At 39.8% G+C, this 21528-nt stretch overlaps 1 protein-coding gene across 1 annotated transcript; it reads left to right on the top strand.

The window, feature by feature from the left end:
- The first annotated feature begins 921 nt into the window (after positions 1–921).
- Positions 922–20632, top strand: aqp9b (aquaporin 9b). Its single transcript, XM_061964088.1, has 6 exons — positions 922–1106; positions 1510–1636; positions 6788–6925; positions 9613–9731; positions 11946–12163; positions 20356–20632. Exons 1-6 carry the CDS (start codon positions 1005–1007, stop codon positions 20516–20518), a joined length of 867 nt encoding a protein of 288 aa, XP_061820072.1. The 5' UTR covers positions 922–1004; the 3' UTR covers positions 20519–20632.
- The last annotated feature ends 896 nt before the right edge of the window (positions 20633–21528 follow it).

Below are 21528 nucleotides of genomic sequence, written 5' to 3'. Positions count from 1 at the left end.
AAAAGAAAATGTCCATGAAGCATTAAATGTTCTATTTTCATCAGAAATCTTTCTCTTTTTGATTTATCCATTGCTATTTTACTGGGGGTTGACCACTGAAAACAATGCAATTGCTTGGCAGTAAAAGATGATCGGAGTGTTACGTACATTTCGATAGACAAAATATTGCAAGATCACAAACTCTCTAAAATAAAAACGGCTACATTAAAATAGACAAACTAAAAAATAATTTAATAAATTTAAATTAAATAGCTATTATGGGCAGCACGGTGGAAGAGGGGTTAGTGCGTCTGCCTCACAATACCAAGGTCCTGAGTAGTCGTGAGTTCAATCCCGGCCTCGGGATCTTTCTGTGTGGAGTTTGCATGTCCTCCCCGTGACTGCCTGGGTTCCCTCCGGGTACTCCGGCTTCCTCCCACCTCCAAAGACATGCACCTGGGGATAAGTTGATTGGCAACACTAAAAAATTGGCCCTAGTGTGTGAATGTGAGTGTGAATGTTGTCTGTCTATCTGTGTTGGCCCTGCGATGAGGTGGCGACTTGTAGCTGAGATAGGCTCCAGCGCCCCTCGCAACTCCGAAGGGAATAAGCGGTAGAAAATGGATGGATGGATGGGAAATAGCCATTATTTATTGACATTTTTTAAAAGCCAAAGGGAGCCAGGGTGGAGGTATGAAAGAGCCCGTGGGTTTCAGACCCCGGATATAGACAAAAAAAGCATAGCATAGACAAAAAATAATCATGTTATTATGAGCAATAGTAACCTACAAGTACTGACTGCAGTTGACATGTTTCTTGTGGTATTTGAATGTGTGTCTGTTCAAATGTGGGACCTATTATTACCCTGGGACGCGTGTGTACAGGCACAGTACTGCCACTAGCGGTGACAAGAGGGAGTGCACGCAGCGAGTGGGAGGCGACCATCAGCGCTTGACTTCTTCTCTCCTTCTTCTTATTGTGTGTTTATTGTGAGGCGGCGGCACTAACCTGCAGCAGGGAGCAAGATGGACAGTGAGTGCAGCAGGAGGTGGAAGGCCAGGCTAGCTCTGAGGCGGGACATCTTCAAGGAGTTCCTGGCGGAGTTTGTGGGGATATTTGTCCTGATAGTGAGTACTGTCTCCCTGCACCTGTCACTCAGCTTAAACAGCCGCTTTAAGGCTCGTGCAGCTAATGACGTGTCTGCTGCTCAACTCACTCTTTAATGCAACACACTGCTTCTCATACTTCTCTCCATCTCAGTTAGTTCTACATATTTGTGGGTGTCTTTCACCTACACCTGCCACCGCCTAAGTTCAATGACTGTGACCTTTTAGTGCAGCCTTCTTATTTGTGGATGACTGCTCTCGCTTTGTTTTCTCCAAACTAAGTGGGGGGATTCTTTATTTTTCTTGAGCTGCCTTTTGGACAAATTGTGCTTGGCAGTTGGACGCGGTTGTCAGAGAAGGGGGCGAGTGTTAAAGGTGCCTTTAATTGGACTTGTTGAAAAGCAGCGTGTTCTGTGTTTCGCAGCTCTTTGGATGCGGTTCAGTGGCCCAGGCCGTCCTCAGTAAGGGGGCACTGGGGGAGCCCCTGTCCATCCACCTCGGCTTCACTCTGGGACTCATGATGGCCGCCTACATTGCAGGAGGGGTGTCAGGTAAACACACCATCACCTGGGAACACGCTGTGCAGCATTATGTGTTTTGAGACTTTTATTAGTAGGTTGCACAGTGAAGTACATATTCCGTACAATTGACCACTAAATGGTAACACCCCAATAAGTTTTTCAACTTTTTTAAGTCGGGGTCCACTTAAATTGATTCATGATACAGATATATACTATCATCATAATACAGTCATCACACAAGATAATCATCAGGGTGTATACATTGAATTATTTACATTATTTACAATTCGGGGTGTGGGGGGGGGGGGGTTTGGTTGTTATCATCAGTCATCAATAATTGAGAACAGAGAAATGGCTATTGAAACAGTGTAGGTCTGACTTTAGTAGGATATGTACAGCAAGTAGTGGACATAGAGAGAGAGAGAGAGAGATCAGAAGGCATAAGAAAAATATCTGCATTTGATTGTTTACATTTGATTATTAACAATCCGGGGAGGGTGTTAGTTTAGGGTTGAAGTTGCCTGGAGGTGTACTTTTATTGCGGTTTTGAAGGAGGATAGAGATGGCCTTTCTTTTATACCTGTTGGGAGTGCATTCCACATTGATGTGGCATAGAAAGAGAATGAGTTAAGACCTTTGTTAGATCGGAATCTGGGTTTAACGTGGTTAGTGGAGCTCCCCCTGGTGTTGTGGTTATGGCGGTCATTTTACGTTAAGGAAGTAGTTTGACATGTACTTCGGTATCAGGGAGGTGTCGCGGATTTTATAGACTAGGCTCAGTGCAAGTTGTTTTACTCTGTCCTCCACCCTGAGCCAGCCCACTTTGGAGAAGTGGGTAGGAGTGAGGTGGGATCTGGGGTGGAGGTCTAGAAGTAATCTGACTAGCTTGTTCTGGGATGTTTGGAGTCTAGATTTGAGGGTTTTGGAGGTGCTAGGGTACCAGGAGGTGCAAGCGTAATCAGTAAAAGGGTTGAACGAGAGTTCCCGCTAGAATCCTCATGGTGATTTTGTTGACCAGAGAGGAGATTCTGTAGAGAAATCTCGTTCGTTGGTTGGCCTTTTTGATTACCTTGGTTGCCATTTTATCACAGGAAAGATTAGCCTCTAGAATGGAACCTAGGTAGGTGACCTCATCCTTCCTGGTGATAACAATGTCACCCACTTTTATAGTGAAGTCACTGACTTTCTTAAGGTTGATGTGGGACCCAAACAGGATGGATTCTGTTTTACCCAAGTGTATGGATAGCTTATTGTCAGCGAGCCAGGTGCAAGTTCTACAGAGTTCAGCACTGAGGATTTTCTCCACCTGTGACTTGTCTCATAAGCAGGGAGTTTTATAGCGTTCAGTTCTGCCCATTATTGGTCTCAGTGATGTTATTGATGTGATTATCAATAAATGCAATCAATGTGATTGGGAAAGGTTTTAAAGTTAAAGTTAAAGTACCAATGATTGTCACACACACACTCGGAGTGGTGAAATTACCCCCTGCATTTGACCCGTTCCCTTGTTCACCCTCTGGGAGGTGAGGGGAGCAGTGAGCAGCAGCGGTGGTCACGCCCTGGAATCATTTTTGGTGATTTAACGGCCAATTTCAACCCTTGATGCTGAGTGCCAAGCAGGGAGGTAATGGGTCCCATTTTTTTGTAGTCTTTGTCAAGTCTTGGGGCGGTATAGCTCGGTTGATAGAGTGGCCGTGCCAGCAACTTGAGGGTTCCAGGTTCGATGCCCGCTTCCGCCATCCTAGTCTCTACCGCTGTGTCCTTGGGCAAGATACTTTACCCACCTGCTCCCAGTGCCACCCACATTGGTTTAAATGTAACTTGGATATTGGGTTTCACTATGTAAAAGCGCTTTGAGTCTCCGGAGAAAAGCGCTATATAAATATGATTCAATTCAATTCAAAAGTAGTCTTTGGTATGACTCAGCCGGGGTTCGAACACACAACCTACCAGTCTCAGGGCGGACACTCTAACCGCAAGGCCACTGAGCAGGTGTTCTGGCTTGATCAGTGCTTGTATTTAAGAGGGGGTCTCCATGCGATTGTTTCACTTCCAATCCCGATATTGGAGCCTTGAGTGTTGGCGGGTACCGATATAAATCCGATACGATATCAGCACAAATCATACTACATACTTTCATTATTTTGTAGTGTGGAAGGCTATTAGAAAAGGTTAAATCAAGTGAAATTACACTAACATAAACATTAACCTTATGACAGATTTATGCTTTAAAAGTGGAGTGCTAATTTGGGTTTTGGCAATATCTAGAGGTCATAATAATTAATTATATTAAGGGCATGATGGAGTAAGTTCAATGATGCGGACACGTTTTGTTACTGAATACTTTCTAATACGCCTCTGCCTTGGAGACGTTGTATATGTCAGTAATATACAACTATAATTATTTGAAGCGTGTTTCTATTGACAAATGTCATGTTTTAGACCGCAATATTGTTCAATTAAGGACGCGTATTTCGTACGTCTAGCTTGTGTGATATTGTGTGCTAAGCTGTTGTGTAGCTGCTAGCTGTAGTAGCTTACCGTGTTTACCATTTTTTTTATATGACTTCACTAAAATACAGGAAAAAAAACAACACTGTGTGCTTGTTGTAGGAAATTCAGATGGTGACTGGCTGTCCATGCTTATGCAGGACTGCTTACATCAGAGATTTAATATGCACGCCGATACCATCCGATTGTTTTTGCTGATATCCGACCGATATCCGATACCAATATCGGATCGGGACACGCCTACTTATAATTTCCTTTATTCTAAAACATGATGGATCCATTGTTATGGCTTTATTAGACTTAAACTTAGACTTCCTTTTATTGTCATTCAAATTTGAACTTTACAGTACAGATAAGAACAACATTTTGTTGTATTAGCTTGTTGTAGTGCAGGATAAAAGAGCAATAAGGTGCAGATATAAATAAATAGATTACTGTATAATATGGATTCAAAGCCACCACACACAAATATTGAACATGCTAGACAAAACCTTAGACACATCTGCACAGTGTATTGAAATATAAATATCACAAAGACGATATTGGTTAAATGTAAATATGTTTAAAAAACATCCATGGGTGTTCTTAAGTGTCATGTAATATTGATGATTGATGATTATTAGGAATTGTTTGTCAATATAGTAGTGCAGTCGTGTACTTCACTGCAAACAAAAATGGTAATCAATCAATCAAAGTTTACTTATATAGCCCTAAATCACGAGTGTCTCAAAGGGCTGCACAAGCCACAACGATAATAATAAATAATAAACATATGGATAGAAAATTACATAATATGAGAATGTTTGTTAAGGCAGGATGTATGATACATCTACATCCATCCATCCATTTTCTACCGCTTATTCTCTTCGGGGTCGCGGGGGGCGCTGGAGCCTATCTCAGCTACAATCGGGCGGAAGGCGGGGTACACCCTGGACAAGTCGCCACCTCATCGCAGGGCCAACACAGATAGACAGACAACATTCACACTCACATTCACACACTAGGGCCAATTTAGTGTTGCCAATCAACCTATCCCCAGGTGCATGTCTTTGGAGGTGGGAGGAAGCCGGAGTACCCGGAGGGAACCCACGCAGTCACGGGGAGAACATGCAAACTCCACACAGAAAGATCCCGAGGCCGGAATTGAACTCACGACTACTCAGGACCTTTGTATTGTGAGGCAGACGCACTAACCCCTCTTCCACCGTGCTGCCCATGATACATCTCATGTATTAATAATGCCATGAGATTTTGCAGGCATTCCTAAAATGCTTAGTTTTTTTAGTATATTCTACAACATTTTTGCCTCTAATTAAGCCTTTTCAAGCATAAAAATTGCTAAATGAACCAAAAAGATTAATTGTACAATAGTATTAGCCAGTAGATGAGTCCAAACCAATCACTGCGCACTGTTCAGTATTGTGGCCACTGATTGGCTCAGCCTCAGACAGCATTACTATTTTGGATTGAAAGAATGTAAAGGTGACTAAAGTTAAAGTTAAAGTACCACTGATAGTGACACACACACTAGGTGTGGTGAAATTACTCTCTGCATTTGACCCATACCCTTGTTCCACCCCCTGGGATGTGAGGGGAGCAGTGAGCAGCAGCGGCCGCGCCCGGGAATAAATTTTGGTGATTTAACCCCCAATTCCAACCCTTGATGCTGAGTGCCAAGCAGGGAGGTAATGGGTCCCATTTTTATAGTCTTGGGTATGACTCGGCCGGGGTTTGAACTCACGATCTACCGATCTCAGGTCGGACACTCCAGGGTGTACCCCGCCTTCCGCCCGAATGCAGCTGAGCTAGGCTCCAGCACCCCCGGCGACTACAAGCAGTAGAAAATGGATGGATGAATTTCTGCAAAGCAGAAATTCATTTATTGCGGCCATGCCTGGAACCAATTAACAGCGATAAACGAGGGATTGTTGTATCTAGTTGCTCTCTTTACGGCTAACGAGAGGGCGATTGCAAGGCTTGAGAGGACAAGGAGGTTAATATATGGAGGGATTCTGCTGCATGACTGGGCCATTGGGCCGCGGGGTCCACAGCACAGTGGGAAGCTTGTATGGGACGACATCTCTGAAGATGATCATAGGTATTGGACTAATGAGCTTTACTGGGGCATGGGTCTCCAGAGAGGTAAGTAGTGGGGTGGCGGGGGGTCAGGTGTGACGAGCCCGCCCTTTCAAGGCTTCCCTGGCGGGGAGTTTCCCAGTCAAAGAAGAAAACACAATTGTCTTCCCTTTGTAGGCTCCCATTTTGGCCGGCAGTGTAGCGCAAGTGTGACACATCCTGGTCACTCTAATGACCCGCGCTCTACGTGTGCCTTAAGCCGCTTCAGACAGATTATGTCAGATGCAATTGGGCCCGCTGCTTCTGGCTGGTTTGTGGCGCTAGGTGTTTGTGAACAGGATGGGGAGCGGAACAATGGCTGCATGTTTGATACCCCCCCAGTGGTGTCACCACAGCGAGGTCAAAGCTAAGATCCCAGAGTGTTAAATAAATGAGCCCACACTGTCAGCACAGGATGGGAACTTCTGGGTGGAATTTACAAATATATATTTTTTGGGGAAAAACATGTTGAGCCGTCACTATGAATATTTGATCATTATCATTTTAACCACTTCAATGATTCTCTCCAAACACTTTGTTGTTGTGTTGCTGCAGGTGCACATGTAAACCCTGCAGTCTCTCTCGCCATGGTGTTGCTCGGCAAGATGTCCTGGAAGAAGTTTCCTGTGTACGTGGCTGCACAGTTTTTGGGAGCCTTTGTTGGAGCCTGTTGTGTCTATTTTTTAAATTATGGTGAGTTTAAAGACCCTCTACATCAGGGCTGTCCAAACTTTTTCCAGCGAGGACGACATACAGAAAAATCATAATGTCATGGCTGTCTTGAGTTTTCAATCATTTCTACAAGTCTTATTTTTTTGTGATAGAATGATTGGAGCACATACTTGTTGGTCACAAAAAACATTCATGAAGTTTGGTTCTTTTATGAATTTATTATGAGTCTACTGAAAATGAGGACCAAATCTGCTGGGTCAAAAGTATACATACAGCAATGTTAATATTTGGTTACATGTCCCTTGGCAAGTTTCACTGCAATAAGGTGCTTTTGGTAGCCATCCACAAGCTTCTGACAAGCTTCTGGTTGATTTTTTGACCACTCCTCTTGACAAAATTGGTGCAGTTCAGCTAAATTTGTTGGTTTTCTGACATGGACTTGTTTCTTCAGCATTGTCCACACGTTAAGTCGGATTTTGGGAAGGCATTCTAAAACCTTAATTATAGCCTGATTTAGCCATTCCTTTACCACTTTTGACGTGTGTTTGGGGTCATTGTCTTGTTGGAACACCCAACTGCGCCCAAGACCCAACCTCCAGGCTGATGATTTTAGGTTGTCCTGAAGAATTTGAAGGTAATCCAACTTTTTCATTGTCCCATTTAAAGCAGCAGTTCCATTGGCAGCAAAACAGGCCCAGAGCATAATACTACCACCACCATGCTTGACGGTGGGGATGGTGTTCCTGGGATTAAATGCCTCACCTTTTCTTCTCCAAACATATTGCTGAGTATTGTGGCCAAACAGCTAAATTTTTGTTTCATCTGACATCACTTGGACAAAGATAAGACCTTCTGGAGGAAAGTTCTGTGATACCATATATATATATATACAGGTAAAAGCCAGTAAATTAGAATATTTTGAAAAACGTGATTTATTTCAGTAATTGCATTCAAAAGGTGTAACTTGTACATTATATTTATTCATTGCACACAGACTGATGCATTCAAATGTTTATTTCATTTAATTTTGATGATTTGAAGTGGCAACAAATGAAAATCCAAAATTCCGTGCGTCACAAAATTAGAATATTACTTAAGGCTAATACAAAAAAGGGATTTTTAGAAATGTTGGCCAACTGAAAAGTATGAAAATGAAAAATATGAGCATGTACAATACTCAATACTTGGTTGGAGCTCCTTTTGCCTCAATTACTGCGTTAATGCGGCGTGGCATGGAGTCGATGAGTTTCTGGCACTGCTCAGGTGTTATGAGAGCCCAGGTTGCTCTGATAGTGGCCTTCAACTCTTCTGCGTTTTTGGGTCTGGCATTCTGCATCTTCCTTTTCACAATACCCCACAGATTTTCTATGGGGCTAAGGTCAGGGGAGTTGGCGGGCCAATTTAGAACAGAAATACCATGGTCCGTAACCCAGGCACGGGTAGATTTTGCGCTGTGTGCAGGCGCCAAGTCCTGTTGGAACTTGAAATCTCCATCTCCATAGAGCAGGTCAGCAGCAGGAAGCATGAAGTGCTCTAAAACTTGCTGGTAGACGGCTGCGTTGACCCTGGATCTCAGGAAACAGAGTGGACCGACACCAGCAGATGACATGGCACCCCAAACCATCACCCAACCATGCAAATTTTGCATTTCCTTTGGAAATCGAGGTCCCAGAGTCTGGAGGAAGACAGGAGAGGCACATGATCCACGTTGCCTGAAGTCTAGTGTAAAGTTTCCACCATCAGTGATGGTTTGGGGTGCCATGTCATCTGCTGGTGTCGGTCCACTCTGTTTCCTGAGATCCAGGGTCAACGCAGCCGTCTACCAGCAAGTTTTAGAGCACTTCATGCTTCCTGCTGCTGACCTGCTCTATGGAGATGGAGATTTCAAGTTCCAACAGGACTTGGCGCCTGCACACAGCGCAAAATCTACCCGTGCCTGGTTTACAACCATGGTATTTCTGTTCTAAATTGGCCCGCCAACTCCCCTGACCTTAGCCCCATAGAAAATCTGTGGGGTATTGTGAAAAGGAAGATGCAGAATGCCAGACCCAAAAACGCAGAAGAGTTGAAGGCCACTATCAGAGCAACCTGGGCTCTCATAACACCTGAGCAGTGCCAGAAACTCATCGACTCCATGCCACGCCGCATTAACGCAGTAATTGAGGCAAAAGGAGCTCCAACCAAGTATTGAGTATTGTACATGCTCATATTTTTCATTTTCATACTTTTCAGTTGGCCAACATTTCTAAAAATCCCTTTTTTGTATTAGCCTTAAGTAATATTCTAATTTTGTGACGCACGGAATTTTGGATTTTCATTTGTTGCCACTTCAAATCATCAAAATTAAATGAAATAAACATTTGAATGCATCAGTCTGTGTGCAATGAATAAATATAATGTACAAGTTACACCTTTTGAATGCAATTACTGAAATAAATCAAGTTTTTCAAAATATTCTAATTTACTGGCTTTTACCTGTATATATATATATATATATATATATATATATATATATATATATATATATATATATATATATATATATATATATATATATATATACCATATTTATATTTATATATATACCATATTTATATTTATATATATATATATATATATATATATATATATATATATATATATATATATATATATATATATATATATGGTAATGTAACCTCATTTTTTTATGTGTTTTCTTCTGGCAGATGCTTTAATGGACTACAGTAAGGGAGAATTTCTCGTTACTGGAGACAACGCCACAGCTGGCATATTTGCATCTTACCCTGCTAAACATCTCTCCATCCTCAATGGATTTATGGACCAGGTAATAATAATATTATAATTATAATACACCTTACATGCCATACGCAGCTACATGTCATATTATTGTTGTACAGTATATTACACAAAAACTACTGAACTCGGTAGCACATTGCCACAAAATCTGTGTAGGAGAATTTGGCCAAAGTCTGAATGCTCATGTATTCCATATGATGTGGTGTGCAAACAACATTATGCAACAATGAGCGTACAGTGTGTAGAAACTACTAGAGCATGTGAGTATATACTGTAGTCTGTGCACATAAGGGCACATGTGTAATGTTTGCTGATGAATGAACAATTGTGCAGAATGCTGAAAACAACTATTTGTCCTCGATTTGTACGTCAGTATCTGTGTTTTAAGACAGTGGTTCTCAACCTTTTTTCAGTGATGTACCCCTTGTGAAATTTTTTTAAATTCAAGTACCCCCTAATCAGAGCAAAGCATTTTTGGTAGAAAAAAAGAGATAAAGAACTAAAATACAGCACTATGTCATCAGTTTCTGATTTATTAAATTGTATAACAGTGCAAAATATTGCTCATTTGTAGTGGTCTTTCTTGAACTATTTGGAAAAAAGATAGGTTTTTATTTATATTTATAAAGGATTTGTGAATTGTTGCTATTTTTAGAATATTTGAAAAAAATCTCACGTACACCTTGGCATACCCTCAAGTACCCCCAGGGGTACGCGTACCCCCATTTGAGAACCACTGTTTTAAGACATTAAAAACCGTATAGGGGAATTTTTTTTAACCATTCCTTTTAGGAGATTGTGAGAATGAATATGTGTTCATAAACTCCACTTTGGCAAGATGTGGAACATCTGCACTTGCTTTTCATTCTCTCACACGTACAAATCAGCAGCAAAACACCTTATATTCTCAACAAACGTTCTGTGCTTTTAGAACATTGTACAAAGCATAAAGACATGTAATGTCAAATACACCAAACACGAAAAATGCTCTGTCATTTCTGGTCAATCAAATTGCAGCTAAGCACATCAAGTCAGACATCAAACTAAAGATTTCAATGAGGGCTTTCCAGATTATTTTGCCATTAAACTCTGATATGATGACAGTAACCACAAATTCCCAAAAGGTGACCAATTTCCATAAACAAAGAACACAGACTCATTCTAAATACTATATTGACCCAAATAGAAGATGACCCTGAATATCAGTCGATCTCTCTTTTTCAATACTCCTTTGGGTGGGAGCAGATTCATTCTTTTGTTTACAAACTAACCCACCTTAAGGGGGACATACAATTAATTTTAACGCTGAGCTCCTCCCCTCTGCTACAGGCTATGAGGAAAAACAAAAAAGGTAGGATAAAGTATTATTTTAGCTAATCTTGGCATGCGCATAACAATCCTGACGTGCGACATGCAGCGACGCAATTGTTGATAAAAGTATCTTTCTTATGCAAAGTCTGAACTGATCCGAGAGTGTGCATGTGTAACTAATGTTGTGACCGGGTGAATCTATTTCATGTTAAGAAGTTTATTTTCGACTGTGTCTGGAAAAAAAATTAGTGGTGACAAATTCAAGCTATATATTTAAACAGTGTACATTTTCAAGGGATAAACTATGTTACTATCAGAGAGGGTGGGGCATTGTCTCATTTGCAATCTGGGAACCCCTCCACAAACAATCATCTTGCAGACAGGCTAAAAAAACAGGTTATAAATGTCACCGTGGAGCAACCTTTACACCAAAGCATATTATCTATACCAGTGGTCCCCAACCACCGGGCCGCGCCCGTTCAGGGAAAAAAAAAATTTTTGTTTTTTTTTAATTAAATTGACAAAAAAAACACAAGATACACTTACAATTAGTGCAGCAACCCAAAAAACCTCCCTCCCCCATTTACACTCATTCGCACAAAAGGGTTGTTTCTTTCCGTTATTAATATTTATGGTTCCTACATTATATATCAATATATATCAATACAGTCTGTAGGGATACAATCCGTAAGCACACATGATTGTATTTTTTTATGACAAAAAAATAAAATAAATAAATAAAAATAAAAAATCACCCGCCCCGTAAATAATACGTTACATTACTAGAACCATCTGGCGAGCGACAGATTGAAAGGGACTCTGTAATAATCTTACACAAAATAATATACGGCAAAGGTCAACAAAAACTGGGAATAAAAGCAGTGTCAAGTTTGTACCGTTATTCATCTTTTGACTGTTTTTGTCCTGTCAGGTGGTGGGGGCTGCTGCGTTAATTCTCTGCATCCTCGCCATCACCGACTCCAAGAACATAGGCGCCCCCAAAGGCATGGAGCCCCTCTGCATCGGCCTGGTCATCATGGCCATCGCCGTGTCCATGGGCTTGAACTGCGGCTATCCCATCAACCCAGCCAGAGACTTAAGCCCACGACTTTTCACTGCGGTGGCTGGATGGGGCGGGGACGTGTTCAGGTACTCAATACTCAATCTCAATGTTTTCACCCCCGCTAAACTCTTATCCAAATCCGTGAAAACTACAAAATGCTTTAAAAATTAAGTCAAATCAAATCAAATCAAATCAACTTTATTTATAGAGCACATTTAAAATTTACCACAGGGGTAGCCAAAGTGCTGTACAATGAACAGGTTAAAAGATAAAACGAGTACCGAGCAAACACAACACAACACAAACAGAACACGATAAAAAAATAAATAATTAAAATAGAATTAATAAAAACATAAAAACATAAAAACAGGATCACAGCAGGTGTATTATGGGGCGCCATTGCAGGATGGATATCACTCAGTGTTAAAAGCCATGGAATAAAAGTATGTTTTTAAGAGAGATTTAAAAACAGGAAGAGAGGAGGCTTGTCTAACACTCAGGGGTAGGTCGTTCCAGAGCTTGGGAGCAGCAACGGCGAAAGCTCTGTCACCTCTAAGCTTCAGCCTTGTGTCAGGGACCGTCAACAGCAGCTGATCGGCTGATCTTAAGGATCGGGTGGGGCAGTAAGGCTGAAGGAGGTCGGAGAGATAGGTTGGCGCGAGGTTGTTTAGACATTTAAAAACAAATAAAAGGAGTTTAAAATGTATTCGGTAACGCACAGGGAGCCAGTGAAGGGACGCTAAAATAGGGGTGATGTGCTCACGTCTGCGGGTCTGTGTTAGCAGACGAGCAGCAGAGTTCTGCACGAGCTGCAGGCGGGCGAGGGAGGCCTGGCTAATGCCAACATACAGGGCATTGCAGTAGTCAAGACGAGTCGAGATAAAAGCGTGGATTAATTTCTCAAGATCATGTCTTGATAGAAGCGGTTTCACTTTCGCTATTTGGCGTAATTGATAAAAGCTTTTTTGAACGACGCTGCTGATTTGTTTTTCGAATTTAAAATCTGAGTCAAACTTTACCCCCAGGTTTGTGACACAGTCGCTGAGATACGGGGTCAGAGTGCCGAGGTCAACGTTGGAGGAGGGAGAGCGATTTGGACCGAACAACATAACTTCTGTTTTATCTTCATTTAGGCTCAGGAAGTTAGCTGAAAGCCAGACTTTGATGTCGTGCAGGCAGTCAATAAGACGTTGAACCGTGTTATTTTGTGCCATGGGAAAATAAATCTGGCAATCATCGGCATAAAAATTAAATGCAATACTGTACTTCCTAAAAATAGAACCAAGGGGGAGAAGGTAAAGCGCAAATAAAATTGGGGCAAGGTTTGAGCCCTGGGGGACCCCATGTGGTAAATGAGCTGTGGACGACATAAAACTGTCTACTTTTACACACAAAAAAAAGTGCATTATTCTAGTATCTAACAGTAATTCAGAAGAAGATTATTTCACAGAGTCCATTAGCCTCTCCCTGGACTGATCATGAATGGGGTTATGTGAACCACTACACTACCAATAACCAGGGGCCTTACACAAAACTCCTAAAGGGCCCCACCATCCAACACAACCCCCCACACACACATACTTGGTATATTTACATGCACTAAAAAACTAATTATTGCACAGATTTGTCAGGGGTGCGTTGTGTGAGACGACAAAGGTTGTGGTGATTTTAAGTGCAGACGAATGAGGAAGGAGCGTGCAGTAAAAAAGGGTATTTAATGATTAAACAAACAAACAAAAAGCGAAAGCAACTCGGACAGACTATAAAGACCACAAAACGGAATGCTGGAACACATTAAAAACACTTACAAAGAATGTGGAGCAGACGGCGTCCACAAAGTACGTGCGTACTTGATCTCAGTATTGAAAGAATCATCAACGATGGCCAGTGAATAATGTCCCAACAACCAAATGGTGTCTCTCGCTCCACTTAAATAGTGCTAATTACCAACAGAAAACAAGGTGAGGGGAAAAGTGCTCAAAGGCAGGCGTAAAGTTGCTGTAGGAAAGGAGAAAACAGGAAGTGAAAAACCACAAAATAAGAGCACAAGACAGGAACTAAAACTACACACAGAAAAATACCAAGAAACTCAAGACAAGGCATGATCTGATACAACAGATCATGACAGGATTTGGTTGAAAGCATCTTTTTTTAATTACATGTAAAAATCCGGTTTTGACTTTTGAATATGGGATTAACATATCTAGAACATATCTAGATAACCCCCACCCCTGAAATAATTTGATTTTGCTTTAAAAGAAAAGTTTTTTTTTTTTTTTTTTACAAAAAATAGCCAGCAAATTCAATATTAATTCATATTAATTTAAATAATTATATAATTGTAGCTGAGATAGGCTCCAGCGCCACCCGCGACCACAAAGGGAATAAGCGGTAGAAAATGGATGGATGGATGGATAACCTGTCATTCACTTAAATAGTAATGATAAATCTGTCAAGTTTTCTTTTGCTTCAGAGAGAAAAGTAGAGATAGGTTGATACATATGGTTATCAGGGCCGCCTTAAACTAAGGAGCAGGCACCGGGGCCTGATGGGGTTTTGGGGGCTCCCCAAACCTGTAACACCCCTGGCCCGAAAACAGTTATGAAAAAAATTTATGATTTTACTCAACAGAACAGCATCAATGCAAAAATATAATCCATTTAAAAAAATAATTTAATTCATGAATACATTGCCTTCGTGATGGGCTCATGCACGTCTGTGCAAGTAAAACAGAAGCTAATCAACTTCAAGAATAGTGCTGGTGATCTGGGAGATTGCCTGTGCTTTTAGCTCAGAGGTCGCCTCTCACACAGGCCCTGATGATTATTATCAGTGGGTGATACAAATCATAATATTGCATTATCATTATCATGATTTTTTATTATTAGTGCATCTCCTGGGAGTTAAGTCTCCCCAAGTCTTTAAAAACAGTGAGGCTTCTGTTTCTAACTTTAATTGAGGGCCTTTGAATGCACCACAGTTACAGGCAATGAAATGCAAAAGTGAAACTCGTCCATAACTTTCTCCAATGTTGCCAGATAGATTTAATGTATTTACATTTCGTCCATAAATGTTTTGCCGCTATCCAGGTGGATCGAACCATTTTGTATTTTTGATAGGAGGTGTAGGAAATCTTAGACATTCTTAATTTGATTCAAGCAACTCTATTATTGAGCTTCCACAGCTTTATTCATTGTATAGTAACATTTATGACGTCTTGTTTTAATATAAATCACTTAATGCAGACAAAAACATTCAAATTTCATAAAAACCCAGTGGCCCCCCTGTGCTTGGGGCCCCAATACAACATCCACACTTCGACGTTCCTGCCAATAACACAAGTGTGTTCATTTAACACCAGATCACATCTAATCGTTGGTGTTGTGCAGGTTCCCTGCTTGAGGCCACTCCCACACGGAGGACACTACACACGGTGTTACGGCTCCCACTTGAAGCCAAGCATTCACAGCCCCATCTCTTCCTTTCTGACTATAATTATTAATATTTCAAACGGCACTCGTGCTTTTTGAAAATGTACTGTGAGCTTGGGGAGAACAAGGCGCGAATATGAAATATTCACTGATGCGTCTCGGGAATGAGGCTCAAGTATTTGCCCTGCAGTCGTACAGTATCTTGACAAATTGGAGCGAACACTACAAGGTACACAGATGTTTTACAGAGAGTTGTGCCACCATCATTTCCCTAAAATGGACAGTTAAGATGTATTACAAATTTAAAGGATAGGGAGCAGATACAACCCAAAATAATTGGGCAATACATTCTTGTAATTGTTTGTGTAACTCTAACTTCTGAACACAAAACACAACACAAACGGGTGAAATTATGGCAAACACACCTTGTTTTATTTAAAAAAAAATTATTTTTATTACAGTCATTAAACCCCAAAGTTTGATTCCATAAGTCTGATAGACTTGAAATTTCTCTCGCAGCTTAATGCCTTCAATGACCGCTGAACAGAGTAGGACACAACACCTGCCATGAGTCATTCATATTTATAATAGATTTTATTTTTTACACACTTTTCACTTCAATAAGTCTTAAAGTGATACAATACAAACCACCATTTAAAACAATAACAATTTAGCCATTAAAACAGATAAAATACTAAGACTAAAACACAATTAGCAAAGCATAAGAAACACAAAACATGCAAAAAAGTGGCTTTCCTAACAGTGTGTCTATTTATTTTGGTTATATTTGAAAAAAATAACTTGGTCAAAAGATTTTAGTATGTGTATGAATTCTTTTTGAGGACATTCAACAATACCGTGATAATAATGATAACCGTGATAATCTTGGTCATAATAATGCTCATATTGTTACATCCCTACTGTATTGTTAAACACCTCAATTCAATATGTCTTCTACACCTAGAGAAAAGAGAAGACATATGGACACACTTCACCTTCATTGCGGTAAACAAGGACACTTTGTAAACCCCGTGGCTCCATTTTTTATTTTTTTTTGTAAAAATACAATCAACTTGAAGCACCGCCTGCAGACTAACCATCAAGCCCAAGCTAATATTTCGAAATGACTCATACTGTACTAAATTACTGTTACTATTAAAGACAGTAGAGCAGGAGCAAGACCGCTTACTCTACCACTACTTTTACACCATCCGCCAATTTAATAAGCTAAGATACCCATGCAATGCACTTAGATGGATGTCCTCGGCACATTGTTCAGTTAATTGCACAACTTGACACCAAAATACCAGATTTGTCATTTTTCAAGCTACCACACAAAGAAAGACATGTATGTGATATATATATATACACATCCTAGTTTTATAACACTGGTTGTTGTATTTAAAGGGGACCGTGGCCAATTGTGCACGCTTTGTGTAGTTAGTTATACACAATACAGAATACAACAAGTTTGTTTCTTCATATGAACTTACAAACCCCGTTTCCATATGAGTTGGGAAATTGTGTTAGATGTAAATATAAACGGAATACAATGATTTGCAAATCATTTTCAACCCATATTCAGTTGAATATGCTACAAAGACAACATATTTGATGTTCAAATTGATAAACATTTTTTTTTGTGCAAATAATCATTAACTTTAGAATTTGATGCCAGCAATACGTGACAAAGAAGTTGGGAAAGGTGGCAATAAATACTGATAAAGTTGAGGAATGCTCATCAAACACTTATTTGGAACATCCCACAGGTGTGCAGGCTAATTGGGAACATGTGGGTGCCATGATTGGGTATAAAAGTAGATTCCATGAAATGCTCAGTCATTCACAAACAAGGATGGGGCGAGGGTCACCACTTTGTCAACAAATGCATAAGCAAATTGTTGAACAGTTTAAGAAAAACCTTTCTTAACCAGCTATTGCAAGGAATTTAGGGATTTCACCATCTACGGTCCGTAATATCATCAAAGGGTTCAGAGAATCTGGAGAAATCACTGCACGTAAGCAGCTAAGCCCGTGATCTTCGATCCCTCAGGCTGTACTGCATCAACAAGCGACATCAGTGTGTAAAGGATATCACCACATGGGCTCAGGAACACTTCAGAAACCCACTGTCAGTAACTACAGTTGGTCGCTACATCTGTAAGTGCAAGTTAAAACTCTCCTATGCAAGGCGAAAAACCGTTTATCATCAACACCCAGAAACGCCGTCGGCTTCGCTGGGCCTGAGCTCATCTAAAATGGACTGATACAAAGTGGAAAAGTGTTCTGTGGTCTGACGAGTCCACATTTCCAAATTGTTTTTGGAAACTGTGGATGTTGTGTCCTCTGGACCAAAGAGGAAAAGAACCATCCGGATTGTTATAGGCGCAAAGTTGAAAAGCCAGCATCTGTGATGGTATGGGGGTGTATTAGTGCCCAAGACATGGGTAACTTACACATCTGTGAAGTGAAGGCGCCATTAATGCTGAAAGGTACATACAGGTTTTGGAGCAACATATGTTGCCATTCAAGCAATGTTACCATGGACGCCCCTGCTTATTTTAGCAAAACAATGCCAAGCCACGTGTTACATCAACGTGGCTTCATAGTAAAAGAGTGCGGGTACTAGACTGGCTTGCCTGTAGTCCAGACCTGTCTCCCATTGAAAATGTGTGGCGCATTATGAAGCCTAAAATACCACAACGGAGACCCCCGGACTGTTGAACAACTTAAGGTGTACATCAAGCAAGAATGGGAAAGAATTCCACCTGAGAAGCTTAAAAAATGTGTCTCCTCAGTTCCCGAATGTTTACTGAGTGTTGTTAAAAGGAAAGGCCATGTAACACAGTGGTGAACATGCCCTTTCCCAACTACTTTGGCACGTGTTGCAGCCCTGAAATTCTAAGTTCATTATTATTTGCAAAAAAAATTAAGTTTATGAGTTTGAACTTCAAATATCTTGTCTTTGTAGTGCATTCAATTGAATATGGATTGAAAAGGATTTGCAAATCATGGTATTCCGTTTATATTTACATCCAACACAATTTCCCAACTCGTATGGAAACAGGGTTTGTAATATAGTATTCAACATTTAAAAAAAAAAAAGTCCTAATTTCAGCTAAAATAATAACACACAGTAAGGTTAGTGTAAAATGTACTCATCGATTTTTTTCATAGAGTGCAGGTGCTGTTGTAAATTTTGTTTTTGAGATGCTACGCAATAATGAACTTCAAAGTTGCATTATCCTTTATACTTTATATTTTAATAAACTAAATTGTCATAATTTTAGTTGATTAAAACTAAATCAATTCAGATGACTTAAATATGACTAAATAACTAAATAAAGAATTAAAACTGGTGCACCATGATCCGTTTGGCAATTTCATTGTTTTGATGTGACAAGGCTAAATTTATTGGCGGCATGTGAAGCTTTTGAACCCGGAAAAATCCATAAATTATCCGCAGCTTTGTATAAAGCGCAGGGCTCAAAGCGTTGGAAAAATGTAGCGGCTTATAGTCGGGAAATTACGATATGTACAGTATGTTTTTGTGTGTATGTGTGTGTGCGTGCGTGCGTGCGTGCGTGTGTGTGTGTGTGTTTTACGCCAAGGCAAATGTATTTCCTGTTTTTTAGACTATTAATAAAGTTTCTAGATGTATTGAAGTATTTATTTAGATGGATAATTAATAGCTGGACTGGTGGATAATAGGAGTGCAAAAAAAGATCGATTCACATCCGAATCGCAACTTTTTTTAATTCTGATTTGAAATCGATTGATTTTTTTTTTCTTTTAAAAAAAATCCATTGTTTTTATTAAGCCGTCTTACTAGCTGTGCGTATACGTCATATGTCAGCTTCCAAGCGGAGCTGTTTTGCAAAAGTTTTTATTATAATTTCTATACCAAATATTACATTGCAAGAATCATGTTGAATCAAAAACCGATTCTGAATTAAAACGTCATCCCTAAAATCGGAATCAAATCGTGAGTTGTTGTAAGATTGACAAGATAATATTAAAAAACAATGATAAATTGTGAAAATAATACAGTATTCAATTTAATTAAATTATTCTACTTTGTAAATTAAATTTGCAATGTTAATAAACTTGCAGTCGTTTGCATTGAACCAACAAAGTAAAAACATTTGAAATAGCTCATTTATTTAATATCTCATTTTTTGAAACACTTTGATAATAAAAGCAAATTTCTGCGGTATTTCAAAGTGCAGTGCTGCTCTCTAATTCCCATAATAATAATAGTAATAATCACGAGCTGACTTTAAATATAGATGTATTTATTTCACATATTCTGTTAGCTCTTGCTTCCATTTCCCGTTAGTACATTTAATCTTATATCTAATGAGTCCAATGCATATATGTAATGCAGACAAATCTCAGCTCAGGCATGTAATTTATTCTTATTTGCTTCCCATGTGAGTGTGAAGTGTGTCGTCACGGCGACAAAGTGACCCAGTGGGTGTCTCCTGTCTCCTGGACAGATCACCTTAACTGAGGCCGCACATAAGTGGATAATCCAATGGCATCTTGCCAACAAAGTGTGTGCTTCCTGGGCGGCGCCCCCTGTGGCTTGTTGACGTTTAAACCTGCATGCGTCTGCTTTCACCTGCTGGGCCACAATGCTGTAGCGACTCATCGTGGTCAGCCAGAGTGACAGTGAGGACACACGCTGCACATACAGAGCTGCTTATTAAGACTTTACGCTAAGCTGGGATAAAAGGCCCTTTAACCAGGAAATACTGACAACAACATTCCTGCAAACTGCACAGGAAGCGTGCCTGATTGTTGTGCTACTGAGCACGGGTTGACATTATGTGCTTTCATTGCAGGGCTGGGGGATGCTGGTGGTGGATCCCTGTGTTTGGGCCCATGGTGGGCGGCGCGGTGGGAGCTGCTATTTATTTTTTCTTCATTGAGTTGCACCACACCGACGTCCCGGAACAGGAGGAAAACAACGTCCAGCAAAAGTATGACATTGTAACTTTGACTTAAATGGACCTATATGCTCACTTCAACTTCACACCTCATGTAAAGCAGAAAAAGCATGTCGCTTCCCCCAGCCAATCCACAAAGACAAGCACTTATAATAATGTAAAAGTTTACTAACATAAGTATATGTATATATATATATATATATATATATATATATATATATATATATATATATATATATATATATATATATATATATATATACTGTATTTGTTAACAAAGTTTAATGCACTATTGATTTTCTGTGGTTATTCCAATGATTGATTGGTCTATCAACAGTTATAATGAAATGTAGAACATCAACCTTCCATGCATTCATAATGGGAATTCTTTATTTTAAAAATCACATAAAATGTGGTAAAAAATGTATATATTTTTTTAAGTTTCTGAAAATTTTTGTTGTTGTTGTAGATTGAAGTTACAGGTATATGTTGCGACTATAAAAATTAATACAGTACATTCGGCTGGTGTTCTAGTCAGAATTTAGTAAGAGCAAAAATTTTATTAAATCATGTAATAAAGGTATATTATGTAATAATGTAACACATTTCCACCACATTGTGTAATAACACCGCATTTTTTAATTAAATTCTTAAATGCATTCTGACGCGTTTTGTAATAACTTATTACATATTGCAAAAGTTATTACAAAATGCAGGCGTTGTACCTTTTTTGAACGAAAGGTAATGCCCTGATTAGAAAAACTGTCAAAGCAACACAAAATATTTCATCTTCATTAGAATTAATTTGAAGAATCTACAGTGGTACGATGTTTTACTGGTCAAACCAAAATCAAATGTAACTTTACTGATAATAATGAAGAATGTGATTGCAAGTCAGAGACAAATGTATCACTAATGAAGTATTACAGACATGAAAATGACATGTGCACTGAAATGTTGGAAGACATAAATTCATGCAATATAAATTATGTTATGATAATACTATACTATGCATCAGGGGTCCTTAACCTTTTTGACCTCGGGCTCAAACTTTTCCACTACCGTGGA

Source organism: Nerophis lumbriciformis, linkage group LG06 (genome assembly GCF_033978685.3).
Source record: "Nerophis lumbriciformis linkage group LG06, RoL_Nlum_v2.1, whole genome shotgun sequence".
NCBI lineage: Eukaryota > Metazoa > Chordata > Actinopteri > Syngnathiformes > Syngnathidae > Nerophis > Nerophis lumbriciformis.
Note: the sequence above shows the minus strand (reverse complement) of the source record. Positions and strands in the feature narration are given on the sequence as shown.

Coding starts and splice junctions, on each gene's coding strand:
- aqp9b (XM_061964088.1), top strand. CDS start 1,005: ATGGACAGTGAGTGCAGCAGGAGGTGGAAGGCCAGGCTAGCTCTGAGG. Junction 1,637..6,787: donor CATTGCAGGAGGGGTGTCAG/GTAAACACACCA, acceptor GTGTTGCTGCAG/GTGCACATGTAAACCCTGCA. Junction 12,164..20,355: donor TGGGGCGGGGACGTGTTCAG/GTACTCAATACT, acceptor CTTTCATTGCAG/GGCTGGGGGATGCTGGTGGT.